Source organism: Atractosteus spatula, chromosome 7 (assembly GCF_055471065.1).
Source record: "Atractosteus spatula isolate fAtrSpa1 chromosome 7, fAtrSpa1.hap1, whole genome shotgun sequence".
Lineage (NCBI taxonomy): Eukaryota > Metazoa > Chordata > Actinopteri > Semionotiformes > Lepisosteidae > Atractosteus > Atractosteus spatula.
The window spans coordinates 59,911,929-59,925,841 of record NC_142712.1 but is presented as its reverse complement, the minus strand read 5'-3'; the positions used below and the strand labels follow the sequence as shown (position 1 = coordinate 59,925,841).

Sequence of the window (13,913 nt, the reverse complement as noted above, 5' to 3'; positions counted from 1 at the left end):
CCTGAGTAGTTCTACCAATCTTATTTCTCTGGCTCGTAGGAATTATTTTTCCTCTTTTCAGTAGCTCTGAGAGAAAACTAGGACTCAAGGATTTCTGATGCATTTTCTATGGTTAAGGCACACAGCACATAGGACCGATCCAGGGTAAATCTCTCTTCAGAAGTGCTGCATTTGCGGTAAATGTATGTCGACAGAAGAATAATGGGCCTGCTTAAAAAAATATGCCTTCATTAACCAAACTGGGCAAACGCTAATCCCACTTCTTTCACAGGTATCAAAAATTCTTTTCATGATTATAAGAATGATAATCTGCTATTAAACCTTTACTCTAAGCAACTTGCAGGGACAAGACAATTCATTGTGCAGAAACCTCTGCTTCAGGAGAGCCAAGAGCACATCTCTTCAAGGACAGGGCACGAAGAGAAGGAAAGGTTAGTGCTCTGGACTTGTACCTGGAAAGTTGTGGGTTCAATTCCTGGATGGTGCCCTGCTCCTGGAGTCTTCCGTCAGGCAACTCACTCAGACTTGCTTCACCAAAATGTCAAGATGTATAGTTTTGGACTCAAGTATCTGAGAACGCATGGCAGAGTCATGGCTTGAACTGGGAACCTCATGATTAGAGAGAGGCTTTATGTTAAATGCAACAGTCCTGACTGTCTTCCACCCTTTTTTGTTCACAACACAGTGTACACTGCTTGCAGGCAAGCATCGGTTATATTGACTGCATTGACCAAGCAGTGTTAACGGCTGTGGGCATGCTGCAATCAAAAGAAAAAAAGGCAACAACCACCAATTGTCCTTTGTGACTGACCTGGAAGACCCCTTGAAAACAATGCATTTAGTAACATCTTAGTTTCAAGAAGGGATATCAGCTTCAAGAGCTTGTGGAAAATACTCTGGTTTGATGTAATTTCTACATTCTGCAGTTCTTGGTATTTGAAAGCTATGCCCAGTAAAAACAGTAATACCACTATCTTCCAGCACAGTTGATTTACCCCTCCCCAGCACTCTGCAGGGCTTGAGCACAACTGCAGCCGTACGAGCACAATGACACTTTGCATTCACACACACTCGCATCAGTGCAGCTACACAAAACACGTCCGAAGCTTTCAACTGTCATTTTTACCGCACCTTCGCTAGCTCCTTGCTCTAGGCTAATCTTGCTTGCTGGTGTATCGGTATCTTATACGTATGGGGTTAGCTCTAAGAAACCCGAGGAAGGACACAAAAAGGAGACATAACGGTCTCTGATAAAAGTACTTAATTACAGGACACTTCTGCTCCCAGTCCATTCTTTATTTATTGGGGACTGTTCAGGTCAGTCTTGGGAAGACACGGCTGTTCATGCGTATTCCAGGGCATTCCTAAGACAGTTATTTATGTAGCCGAGAGCTGTTCCTTCTTACTGGCCACATCTGACCTTCATTTCCTCCAACCTTGTGCCTCCCAGCTCTCGAGGGGGAACGCCACAGCGCCACAGCAAGATATTAACATTGTTTCGCAGTATAATTAGCTCATTAATGTAATGGTAACAAGATGGAAATCAACTCTCAGGAGGGAAATATTCCAGAGCATCTTAGCAGTTGTCTTTATGGTAAATCACTCAACTTATTTAAAATGAGACAATCAATATTGCAGCATCAGAGTACACAGATAAACTTGTGCATGCCGAGGTTACTGTCTCAAAGCCCATTAAGCTCCAAAGCCATCTAGATGAAAAATAATGATTACCATGTAACAATATGATGTCCTTGTCTATATTGCACATGGGGACGAACCTGGCTGGCTTCCTGCAACTCCGGAGAATCCTTCGACAGTTTCTGTAACACTCTTTTCAACAGCAGGGGCAGCACAATTTATCCTGCAGTGCAACTTGTCTATGTTGTTGTTCAAAACCTCTAAATCACACTTTTTTATTCAGGAAACTCAAGTGGTAAATAAAATAAAAGAAGACTTGTTTTTTTCTGTAATAACACAGGAATGTGTCATGAAACTTTAGACATTTCCGAATAGTGAAACAAGCAGAAGATTTTTTTAATGTCTTTTCCCTACAAAATAGTAACATGATTTAAAAGAAAACTGGTAAATTTGTTTTGCAACAAGTGAACAAATGACAGAAAGCTTAAAAATCTGCGCTGATGGTGAAGTGATGACATGCGTCTCATGACATTTCCTTAAAGAAACACCACATTGAGTTGCCACCCAAGATGTTCTGTTTGGTTGTTTCCTTGTGTTTAAAGCACAGTCATTTGGCCTAAGTGTGCATCTCCCTGGTCTTGGATTGATGCACCCTGACAAGGTTATCACAGGTCCAGCACAAGGCACAGACCCTTTCAGGAGGTTACAGCTCTTAGTCCTGTTGTGAGATTTTCCTGAGTTTAGGACAGTTCCAAAAAAAACTGAATGTGTGCAACTTTAAGTCTATCCTAGCAGCTTAGGATCTTCCAAGCCAGCTGATAAGAATAGCTCCGAGAAGCTGGCCCCCTTACAAACACCACAGATCGTGACTCCCTGTTCATTTTCTTGGCCAGTTTGAATCCGAGCTATCAAATTAGCCAGCTGTCGCCACAACTTCCCAGGTGGCATAACTGACGGAGCACGACCGAGGTTAAGCGGAGCCCTGGGCTGCCACACAGGAGCACCCACTGGGATGGCGCTCGGTGTCTGTGATCTTGCCACACTGCCTTCGGGAGCCGCACCTCTCCATATGAAAGTATGCAACTTGGAATTAGTAGCAAAAGTGGGACACGGCTCTGAAAAAAATGTGTGCATTCTACACTAGTGAGAGGGTCAGAACATGAAAGCTGTTGAAAAACTGATGATCCAAAACTGTGTACTATGCAACAATGTATATAATAATATATACATATGCAGAAATTGCTTACTGTGCTTATATCCAAGTGACCCAATTCTCTTCTTCTTTATTTAATGTTTGCATTTAGTCCTGTCAATCTTTATGCATGTTTATTATAATTCTTAAGAGGACACTTGTAGTAATCCCAGCCGGCGCACACTCTGTTTTTCCAACAAGTTAAGGCAGGGCAATCATGCTGTAATGAAAGAAGGTAACTCCGAGGCCATTCCTTTATCATTACGAAGGGCCAATCCAAGTTTTGACTGAATACTAAGGATAAAATAAAAGAAATGCCTCTTAAGAAGACAGCCCCCCTCCTGCTCCTCCTGAAAATGTCAAGAGGATCTCTCAATACAGAAAAAAGGTTCCCAATTAACACAACTAGTCCCAGCTTGCAGGAACAGTGCAATTGTCTATGAAGCAGCCCCACCCTGGACACAGACGTTTTCACGTTCATTATAATACAATAGCTTTCTTCATTCTGCAAGACTCATGGTAAAAAAAATGCAATGAAACTCAAAGCAATAAGAAAGTAATGCCTATTTTGACATTAGGGGGGGGGGGAAATAGAAGCAAATGCTAATGAGTGAATTGAATGGCCAGATTCCATTAGTGCCTGCTTCCTGTCGAGGAACCTGGCTTCTCAGAATCACTTACCTCTCAATTAACAGGCATGTTAAAAAGCAAGAGGCAGTGATTCATAAAAAATTGACACATTTCTTTAAAACGTTTCTGTGACAACACAACAAGATACTCCTTTTGATGGACTGAACACCGAAGGAAACCAAACAACTGCTCCAAAAACAGTCCAAAGACCGCAGCACTGAAATTTCACTCAGTTGTACACAGTAATAATTTGATGTTATTTATTTTTTGGAAGGTCAGGCAAATACCACTTTATATTCGATAGCAAAATGAAAGAGCTCAATGAATGGGTATCTTACTATAATCTCATATCATATTACTACTACATACTAGAATATTTTGGAAATAAAATATGTATTGCTCCAAGCTAGGCATAGAGTTTTCTGTATTTATGCAAGAGTGCATTCACTGTCTTACAATCATGTAGTGTTCTTCTTTTTATTAGCTATACAAATACATTAAACGGATGATAACTAAAACTATGTTGCTAATACTACTTGAATATAACAGAATATATATGTTATATATATATATGCATACCTGAATATAACAGAGCAACATAATATACTGTACATAAGTTTATATAAGTCTGTAATTTGATTTTAAAAACCAAAGTCCGATACATCTGCAAGTGTCTGGATGCAAAGCATTCCATCAGCCCTAAGAGATGTTTCAATACCAAATGGGATAGATGGGCTACATGCCCTTCTCTCCTTCCTCATCTCCATTCGCTTTTTTAATCTCCTTTTTCATGTTCCAGGAGCCACAGAGCGAAAGCAGGAAAGAAAAAGAAATCCGTTTACTGTGGCTGACGTGCTGTTTGTGCATAAAGAATGCTGGCTTTATTCGAGCTCAGGCCCAGCGAGCCAAACTGGCAGTACTTACTTCAGAGGAATGCGAGGGACTGCAGTCAGGGAAGAGGCTGCCGTGACTACCTGCAGAATCTGTTCCAGGGCCGAGAGTCCTCCTCCGACCTGAAATGCTACTTGATCTGCATTGTTCTGCAAGCAAAGAACAAGAAACGCAGTCAGGAACAGCGAGCTGGGCCAGAGTATCAAATTATTTTCACAGAGGAAATAATTTCTTTTTTCTCCCTTCCAAAAGGGGAGCTGAAGTGAAACCTGAAGCAAAGTAACCCCCCAAGAATTCCTGTTAAACCTCAAAATCCCCCCTCCCAACTAACAATCTGAAAGCAATACGACAAAACATCTACATATTGTAACTACATATATTCAGAATCAGAATTGTTAGTCAGATCTGCGGAAAAAAATATAACACTGCCAAATTTAAGTATTTTAATATTCATTTTTAATGGAAACAGTAAATACAAAAAATTCAGCCAGGATGAGCATTTGGGTATGTTTTAAAGAGCTCATTTAAAAGAATCCCAGAAGTTTTGAACACGTCAACTATAGCACAGGAGAGAAAACTGCATTGCTAGAGAGGATGTATGAAGTCAAAGAAATGAGACTTCCATCATAGAGTAATGGAGCAGAATGTTAGAACACAAGTACACACACACACACTGAAGGTGCCCCATTTAATTTATTTTCAGTTCATTAGCTTTCTATTTTAAAAAAATATTTTTTATATAATATTTTTAATATAATTTTTTTTTATATTTCCAAATATTGGAAAGGCAAGTATTTTTTCCATTATGCGGTATACCCAGCAAAATTATTGGTGGAAAACAGCTACAGCTGTCAGACATCCAGATCAAGTAAATAGTGCAGAAGGCTAATACAATCACAGACTGTCATGACCACCACTTGCACAGTAAATCTTAGGTCCTTTCATCTGGGCATCAATTTAGACTACCTGGAATCAAGCGCAATAACTAAATTATCCTTTATTCCCACGTCTATTAACCTGCTTAATATGGACAACTTTTGTGTTGAATTTACTATTTTACTTTATTTACACATTTTTGTCTTTCTCATCATGTACGTTTCTTATTTGTTAATGGGTTTATGTTGTGTTAAATGTATTGTGTATTGTTTTGTGTCTTTTACCTGTCTGGAAAGCAAATTTCCCATTTGGGACGATAAGAGTAAGTATCCGTCTGGTATGTTGCCAACTGGGGCTTTATGTCTCAGCTCACGGTGATGACCTCTGTAACCCCATGAGGAGGAAGAGCAGACAGGCTTCTCTGACACACCCATCCTTCGAGCCCTTCACCTTCTTGACACGTCACAGGCTCCGCGGCGACATACCGCAGGTTCAGCGCCGATCAGAGGAGAGGCACGTCCCTCACGGCACCACCTCAAGCCTGCAGACGCCAAGAACGCCCAGGGTGACTAACCCTAACCCTGCCATGAGCCAGCTGTGTTCAGATTGTGTCTGGAGTGCCCCCGTCAAAATCGGCCCATGACAAAACCTGGTTCGGACTCTGACTCTAGATATCTGGATCGTTGAGCTCAAGTTGTGCTCCAAGCTGCCCCAGTTGGGAGCCTAAATTGTCTTTTAAATTAAAACTGATAGAACATCATGCTTTGCAAAAAAAAAAAAGATCATGTGTCATAAAAAGTATAATATGATGTTTACAACATCAAGATTAAACTACCAGAGGTCTGAGCTTCATATATTAAAGAGAAACTGCAGCCCCAATTTCTCAGACAGATTATTAAATCTCGGTAACAAAATAAATTGACCGTATCGCAAAATTTTACAAATTCTAGAGTAAACACAAAATCGTGAACCTTGCGAAAGTACCTTGTAGTTGCCATGTTTTGGACAGCTCATGAGAAATGTGACCTGAAGTGGCCCTTCCTGCTCGCTAGTTACTGCAATGACTAATGTACTGTGGTGTACGAGCAAACATGTTGTATAGCAGACAATTCACAGCCGAAATGTTCCAAAATAATCTGTAGTATTTGTATTTGTCGGCAAAACAGTCTCGAAGTCAACAGCAAGTTTTCTATTGGATTAAAAGAGATGTATTCACAAGCCTGCTCATTTACAATGTAATAGGGCCGCTTCACCTCATCAATTTTTTCCTCGTTATGAATCGCAGACAATGACAGCAATATGGTGCTGTGCATACCTGGAAAATTTAATCTATTTTGTGATGTAAATTGGAGGTTTTACATATTGCTGTGTACATTTTACTTTCATTGTGGTTTGAAATGCACTCATTAATGCAGACTGCAACAAAGTTAATGTATTCTGGCCTATCCCAGAAAATCAGTTAATCACAATCAGTTACACAATTTCAGTAAAAATAAACATACAGCAGACTGTTCAGAGGGCGGCTACACTCTGTGATGTGTAGACTCCAAAATAACGTACTGGAGAAGGCGGCAGGTTAAAAAGGCAGCTCTGTTTTGAGTCAAAACACACAGAATGTGCTGTACTGAACAATGCTACCTAATCCTGCAAACAATAGAAAAAGAAAACATCCCCATTGTGCAAAAACACACTTGAAATTGTCATGTTTAGTAAAATAAACAGCTTGACTAAATAAACTAATTGCTATATGGACTATCTTCTTCCATTACAAACAGGTAAGTTTAAAGTTAAAGTAAATAATTGACTTATTTACTTACTTCCTCAAATTCCTTCAAGATCAAGGCCTACTCTGAACTGACAGCGGTTTATGAAGTCCTATAAAAAAGTCAAAGGCCTTCAACAATTCTAAATAGTTTCCTTTTGTTTTAGGAGGGATGGCAGCAGAGCAAAGACTCAGACATCATGGAAACAAACCAACTCAAATCATCTGCTACCAATCCATAACTAAATATCTGAAACCCAGAGCGCATCCATGCAGACAGCAGGGTGCTCAACAAGTGCTGAAAGAAAATGGAAAAGAGCAAATAAGACCAGCTTTGTCTCTGCTGCCTAATACAGCTATTTAAAGCCGAGCACTCCAAGAGGTTTTGCTCTGGAGGTAAGCAAGCCTGAACACATTTTTTGGAGAAACGGATGAAGCGTTTTTGAAAAATTACACATAAGCTCTTTTACTGTCAATCACAAATGCCACTGGTGTAATTCTTTATCATCTGGTAGCCAAAATACCTGTGAACCCTCTTGGGGTTAAGAGATCAAGTTTCAAACAATAACATGCACACAGACAGCCTCCTATTCCTCCCCCCTGAGTTTTACCTGGGGTGTGTGCAGATTACACGCACTTTCTCCCACTACAGGAGGAGCATGTCTGGGGGAGGCCAGGAGGGGACACCAAGCTGCTCTGCGCAGGCTATTTTTATGGCACCCAATCAATACCTACCAAAGTGAGTGGAGCTTAGTGTGGTCTTAAACCCACCCATCAACCATCAACAGGCCTTCTTAAAAGCTTTTTGTGTGCTGGAAATGGCTTTATGGCGGCTTGTTAAATGGACCTTTGGAAAGAATAAGGTGGTTTATGAAGATCTTTACAACAACCATTGCCTTCTAATGAGTGTGACCTAAGGGGCTGGGGAATGCCCACCCTCACCGCAATGTCTGTCTTAAGGTTTCCTGTCATAGGGCGGCCTGGGAATGACATCCATGTTGGATCACTGCAGGCAGACAAAACAGCTCGGGTGGGAATGTCTGCTAATGGCGCAATTTAGTCATCTACATAACCCCCAGGGCTTGTGCCTCTATACAACATTTTAAACCCTTTAGAGAAAGATAACGTGGCAAAAAAAGGCCATTGGTGTTCATGCAAAAGCCCCAGCTGGCTTTTAAATGTACTCATGAAATACTGGCTGTTCAGGCGGCATTTCCTACTGCCTTCTCTGCGTCATGGACATGGTGGGAGATTGCCGACATCCCCATGATGTGATGTAGCTGTCTTAACACATCCGGTAAAAAGTCTGCTTGTAACAACACTGCAGGGGAAAGTTTAATAAGTCATATAAAAATATGTTTGCATTTATACAGCACTTTGAATCCAGGTGGTCCCGAAGTGCTTCATACTTTTCGCCACCTACTTCCTTCACTGAAGTGCAGCCGCACCCGGGAGTCGCCCGACAGCCATTCTGCACCAGCAGCCCCACCGAGAAACTGCTGCACCAGCTCAATTAAGGGGGAGCTTTATTCACAGTTGAATTTACATAAAAAAACAGGGTGGAAAACCCCACCCGGATAGTCACAAAATAATGATTTATTCCCCATCCCCCATCATGTACTTTTTATGTTAGTTTGGACTGGAACAGAGGGAGGAAAGCTAAACAAGAAAAAGATTGAGTGCAATTAATTTTCTCCCAAATGATGGAAAGGAAATAGATCTAATGTATCATTCATTATGCTGCCCACTAGATAGAGTATAGTACAAAAGTATTAAAGTGAAAGATATTTTCAAACAATATGCCATGTAACTTTCTCCTTCATTGATACTTGAACTGTTTATGTGGATATTTAAGAAGACTTATGGCCAAAACATCTGCATTTCATCATAAAAGGAACTACAGAAAAGGGTAAACTGTTTGTTACAGAAGTGACTGGGACCTTATATAGTGAAAGAAGTGTTAACATACAAGATTTAAACCAAACTGTTTTTAACGAAAGCAATCATCTGCAGATTTTGAGCAGTCACACCACTTGCTCCGATAACCAGTGGCCAAAGCAAAGAATGTTCAAATAAACAGATTAGGGACAGAGATGTAAAACTTCACTCCATACGTCTTTGTGGTATCTGAGCATTTCCTGATTTGGAATGACTTCATCACAAAACACTCAAGCCACAGAAAAAGAAATTATTGTTACAACAAACATTCTCCGCCATCTAAACACTGAATTGCTACATTGTATTTGTAGTAATTTACTCTAGTCTGACCAAGCCAAGAGTCATGCAAAAAAAAAAAACCATATCAGAAGCAAAGCTGAAACTGAGGAACTTCATTTCTGAAGTTTGTCTGGCTGTAACACCGGACTACAGTCCAAAAAAAGGCTGGGCTAAGAATTAAGAATGGCACGAGGCCAAGCATACAGGAGAAAAAGTGTGGCCTTGTTAAAAAAGCTCCCATGTTACTGCCCCGTTCAGGGAGTTAAGCAGAGTTGCTTTAATCTTCAGGCCATCCCTGAACGACTGACTCAATAATAGGATTAGAGGCTCCTTTTCGGGAATGTCGTTCAACTAAACGCTAGAGGGAGGGGGAAAAACAAGACAGCCCCAACCTGAATTACATGGCCTAGGAATCTTATCCAATTATTATCCGGAGTAACTGTCATTACACAAGCTAATCAAAAGGGCAAACAGCTGCTGATCTCTGGCGATGACAGTGCCAGTATAATAGCAGGTGGGCTGGATGGTCTTGCCTTTGTACTTGTCTTCCACAAGCCACTGTGATTAGCTGCCAGTAAATTGTGGGGGAGGGGATTCCCGACCCTTTCAGACCCCAGGCAACAGATGGGGAACAACTGTCTGGGAGTTCATTAGAGGAGCTGGGTGTGTTTCAGTGCAGCCCATCGTCTGCATCTTCTCAGCACCTCAAGCCACTGGCACGAGGAGGCTTTATACAGGCTAGTCATTCAGTAAAACAGTCGGTTTTGTAGAAACAACAGACTCTAGGAGATGGGAGATGTTATTTGCAGGCAAACCGGTGCCAATTTCATTGTTCAGCTTTCAAGCAGCCTCCTCAGTCTCAGCCCCTTCTGATCCTCCGTGCTGTGCAGCACAACCTTAAACAACCTGTATTTGTAAGAGGATAGGATGTCAACATTTCAAATGCCAACATTTCACATTCTGTGTTCCTCAACGCTATGAAGACTCTCCAGGTAGAGAAGAAGAAGAAATGAGAAGAAGAAAGTCTTCATGCTTTCTGAGCTTTTCATTCCCAGCAGCACACTACGTGACCAGAAGGAGGTACTGGTTCTAGAATCTCATTTCAATGTGCAATACTTCCCCCCACGGCACAGAACTCATGTACAGCACCCAGGAACTGTACGACACTGTGCAAAGGTTTGGGGACGGCTAGTGTAGGTGCAATAAAAAACAAAATCTGTAAAAAGGACAAAAATCCTCTTAACAGCCTTTCTATATACTGATTAGTTCAAATGCTTATTGCTGAAAGATGCCCTCAATTCACAGAATTAAAAGGCAGAAAGGTGTTATTGATTCTGAATCAATGAATGTTTTCCCTGTGTACAAGGATACCTTCTTGTTAATGAATTTGTTCAATTAAAGCCAGTGTAATATTCAATGAAGAGACAGACCAGTAGAAAAGTGTAGTCTTAATACACTTTGTGCATAAGAAAGGTTACAAATGGAAGGAGGTCAGTTGGCCCATCTATCCCATTCGGTAGTTAGGAGCTAATTGATCCAAGGATCGCATCCAGCCCTTTCCTGAACGTAGTGCTTTGGCTGAGGAACTGCCTGCTGTTCTCGCTTTTAAATGCACTTCCACGCAGTTTCCATTGTGCCCTCTGATCGGCGTTTCTCCCTTCGTTCTGAAGAGGTCTGCTGGGCCGACCTTATCGGCGCCCTGGAGAACTCTTAGTACTTCGAACAAATGCAGCTGAATGCTGCGGTTCTTGCAAGACCAGTAGACGGTTAACGATCCCAGACTGATTAACAATCGGTTTCAAATCGTATACAATTCTGAACACTGGGCCCACACTCAGTAACACCATGGCGTCACAGAATCAAACAAGCTACACTAACCATGGACAGACAATTACAGACTAGCTTGTAGAGCTGCCCAGGCTCCAGCAACAGCGGGTTCGATGTCTACAGCTTGACCTGAGTTTACGGAACAAATAGACCTTGATCTAAGCTGTAGATCAATTTTGGTTACATATTCAATTTTAGGTCTGAATCAAGAGAATCTTTCTTCAGCATATATGAACCAGGAGATATTTAATAGACTGAGTAGATATTTTCCAATAAAGACTCATGTTGGCAGTGAATCATTTAACACTAAAAGAATCCAAACTAACTGAATTATAACAGATGCAAATCAACTTAAATTTTGGATTTAAATATATAACATACGCCTTTACAGATAATAAATATCATATGCCTATAACGCAATGAGGTAAAAGGCATTGTAGCAAAATAAGACTCAGCTTCCATTAAGAAAAATGGGCTGGAAATCGCTCTGAGAAGTCCAGTCAGATAAATCAGGTCTCCAGTCAGTGATATGTAAGGAGGAATTGGGTATTCATCATTAATGACTCTTTGAGCGGAATGTGCAGCTTCCGAAGCTGATAACAGTCACAAAGGCTCTCATTAGACAGCCTTAACATGAATTGTTAATGAACAACAAACAAAAACAGCAACACAAGGTTAAACTGGTCAGTGAAATGTGATTCTTGTGATAGAATGTGACATTTGCCAAGTCAATGCAGTGACAATAAAGGTTTTTAAAATTCTGCCATATTTAATAATAATGCATTGCATTTATATAGCCCCTTTCATCCCCAAAAACTTTACATGTTGGAGGGGATCCGTTTCATCCACCACCGAAGTGCAGCCCCCATCAGGGTGACTCGTGGTCGTCATAGTGTGCCAGAAGCAGAAACTGCTTTCGCCAGTTGAATTAAGGGGGAAGTTTAGGAAAGCCAGACTGGACACTTCCAAAGTAGAATTCAGCCAGGACACCAGGATTAACTTCTACTCTTCCAAACAGCACCATGGGTGGGATCTTTTAATGACTGAGCATTAAGGACCGTTTAAGTTCTCATCCACAGGACAGACAGAAGGAATTGAATGGCAAAACAATATGCTACCTGATTTCAAGGCTACTCTGGTTCAGAAATAACATACAGTAGGTGACACTATTTGGCCCACTGCTATGGGACTGAGCTACAGTAAGTAATATCTAGTCAGTGTATTGGCAGACCACTGTGAAAACAGGGGCAAAACTGCATCCTGCAAACTGCACCCCACAGCTGTTATGGTCTACAAAACAGAAAATAGAAATTGGATGATCAGAAAATGGACATTTGTTTATTTTCATGGATCAGTACTGCAGTAGTCCAATGCCATTGTTTCAATCAGTTTTCACATTCTTACCACAATAGTGAGCTCCATATCTACTGTTTTTTTTATCACACAAGTCTGTTTGGTAAAGTGGAAAACTACATCTTCACAAATTTCACCTTGTCATAAATAAACATGCTAAAACAGTGGGAAGATAGATATACCACATACCAGAAAAGGTATTTTAACATCACAGCTTCTTTCTCTTGAATATGATACCTGTTGTGATGCAGGACAGATGCAAGTGAAAACATCAGCATTTTCTTTGCTTAATACGCTGACTGCGTATTAAGCACTAAGATAGACTCTCTTTCAAGACACCTCTAGTCTGACTAAAACCCAACAAAAAATAAAACATTCCCTTAAGAAAAAAAAAAGGTCGTCAATTCTGCAATCAAAAAAGAAATGCTTTTAAGCAGAATCTAGGTCCTATCAAGGAACACTTTGTGATGTGTGGATCTGGAAGTTAAATTCCCTGTCTCTCATGGTTGGCTCAACAGCCCTGAGGTGTTCCACTTCATGCTGAAGTCCTCAGCAGAATCTAAACATTTTAATTATGAATGTTTCACTCAATTAGAAAATGCAACGGTACGTAGCCAGAATTTTCTAAGTGAAGAAACTGCCTGTGTTGTGCACGCGACAGGCTCTGAAACTTGAACGAGCTGCTTGAGCAGGCGTGGAATGCACCATATTCCACTAGACATGCTTCTGGGCTGGTTACTACTTTATGGATTCTACTCGCATATTAATGTATACATTTATAAGCCCATCAATGCTGTGCTGTTTGAATGCATTTGTTCACAGGCCTTCAAATGAGACATTTTCTTCCAAAGTGGGGTATAGAAAATCAGGAGGCATGCAGAATAATTCTGCAATCCAAATTAATGTGAGCCACTCACTACACAATTATTTTTGCCTTTATTAACAAAATGTCTTACAGTAAGTAAGGTGACTGAGGATCTTCTACACTGAACTCCTGCATTTAATTATTCACTTTTTTTCTCAATTTATAGCTTGGAATGGTGCCCCTAACTAGACATACTGTACAGTAGAAATCCAGACGTGTAGGACATCTTAATATCATTAGCCCCCACTGAAGCAAAAATTAAATTCTAGTTCTGAACCAAGACATTGGAGAACCCGAAAACTTCCGTCCTCAAAAACATAAACCCAGTTAATGACACCAAGGTGGCACACTGATTCAAGTATTATTTAAAGGCAATATTGCTAGGTCATAGTGATCCAGGCAAAGGAGCCACCGACACCAACACAAAGGGCGGCAGAGGTCAAGTGACAGGGTGAGAGAAGGGGCAATCAGTAGGACAGACACGCGCTCAGGACTGGCAGACTGCAATGGAGCAGAATTTAACAGCTCATGGTCGCTGGCAGATTAAACCTGGGGACTATGAGGGCGCGCACGGATCTCCAGCTCCTCCTGGGTGGGATGCAGCTCAAATGCGTGGGAAAGCAAAACAATGTAAGTAGGCTGTAACGAACAAAAGTCAACGC

General features: G+C 41.0%; 1 protein-coding gene across 3 annotated transcripts in view; it reads right to left on the bottom strand.

Moving 5' to 3' along the window:
- scaper (S-phase cyclin A-associated protein in the ER) overlaps positions 1-13,913 on the bottom strand; it is a 125,785-nt gene that overhangs the window by 40,648 nt on the left and 71,224 nt on the right. For all 3 annotated transcript variants that reach the window (XM_088921049.1, XM_088921050.1, XM_088921052.1), the window contains exon 23: positions 4,385-4,500. In XM_088921049.1, coding sequence (XP_088777175.1) covers positions 4,385-4,500 — 116 coding nt within the window. The remainder of the gene's footprint in view (positions 1-4,384; positions 4,501-13,913) is intronic.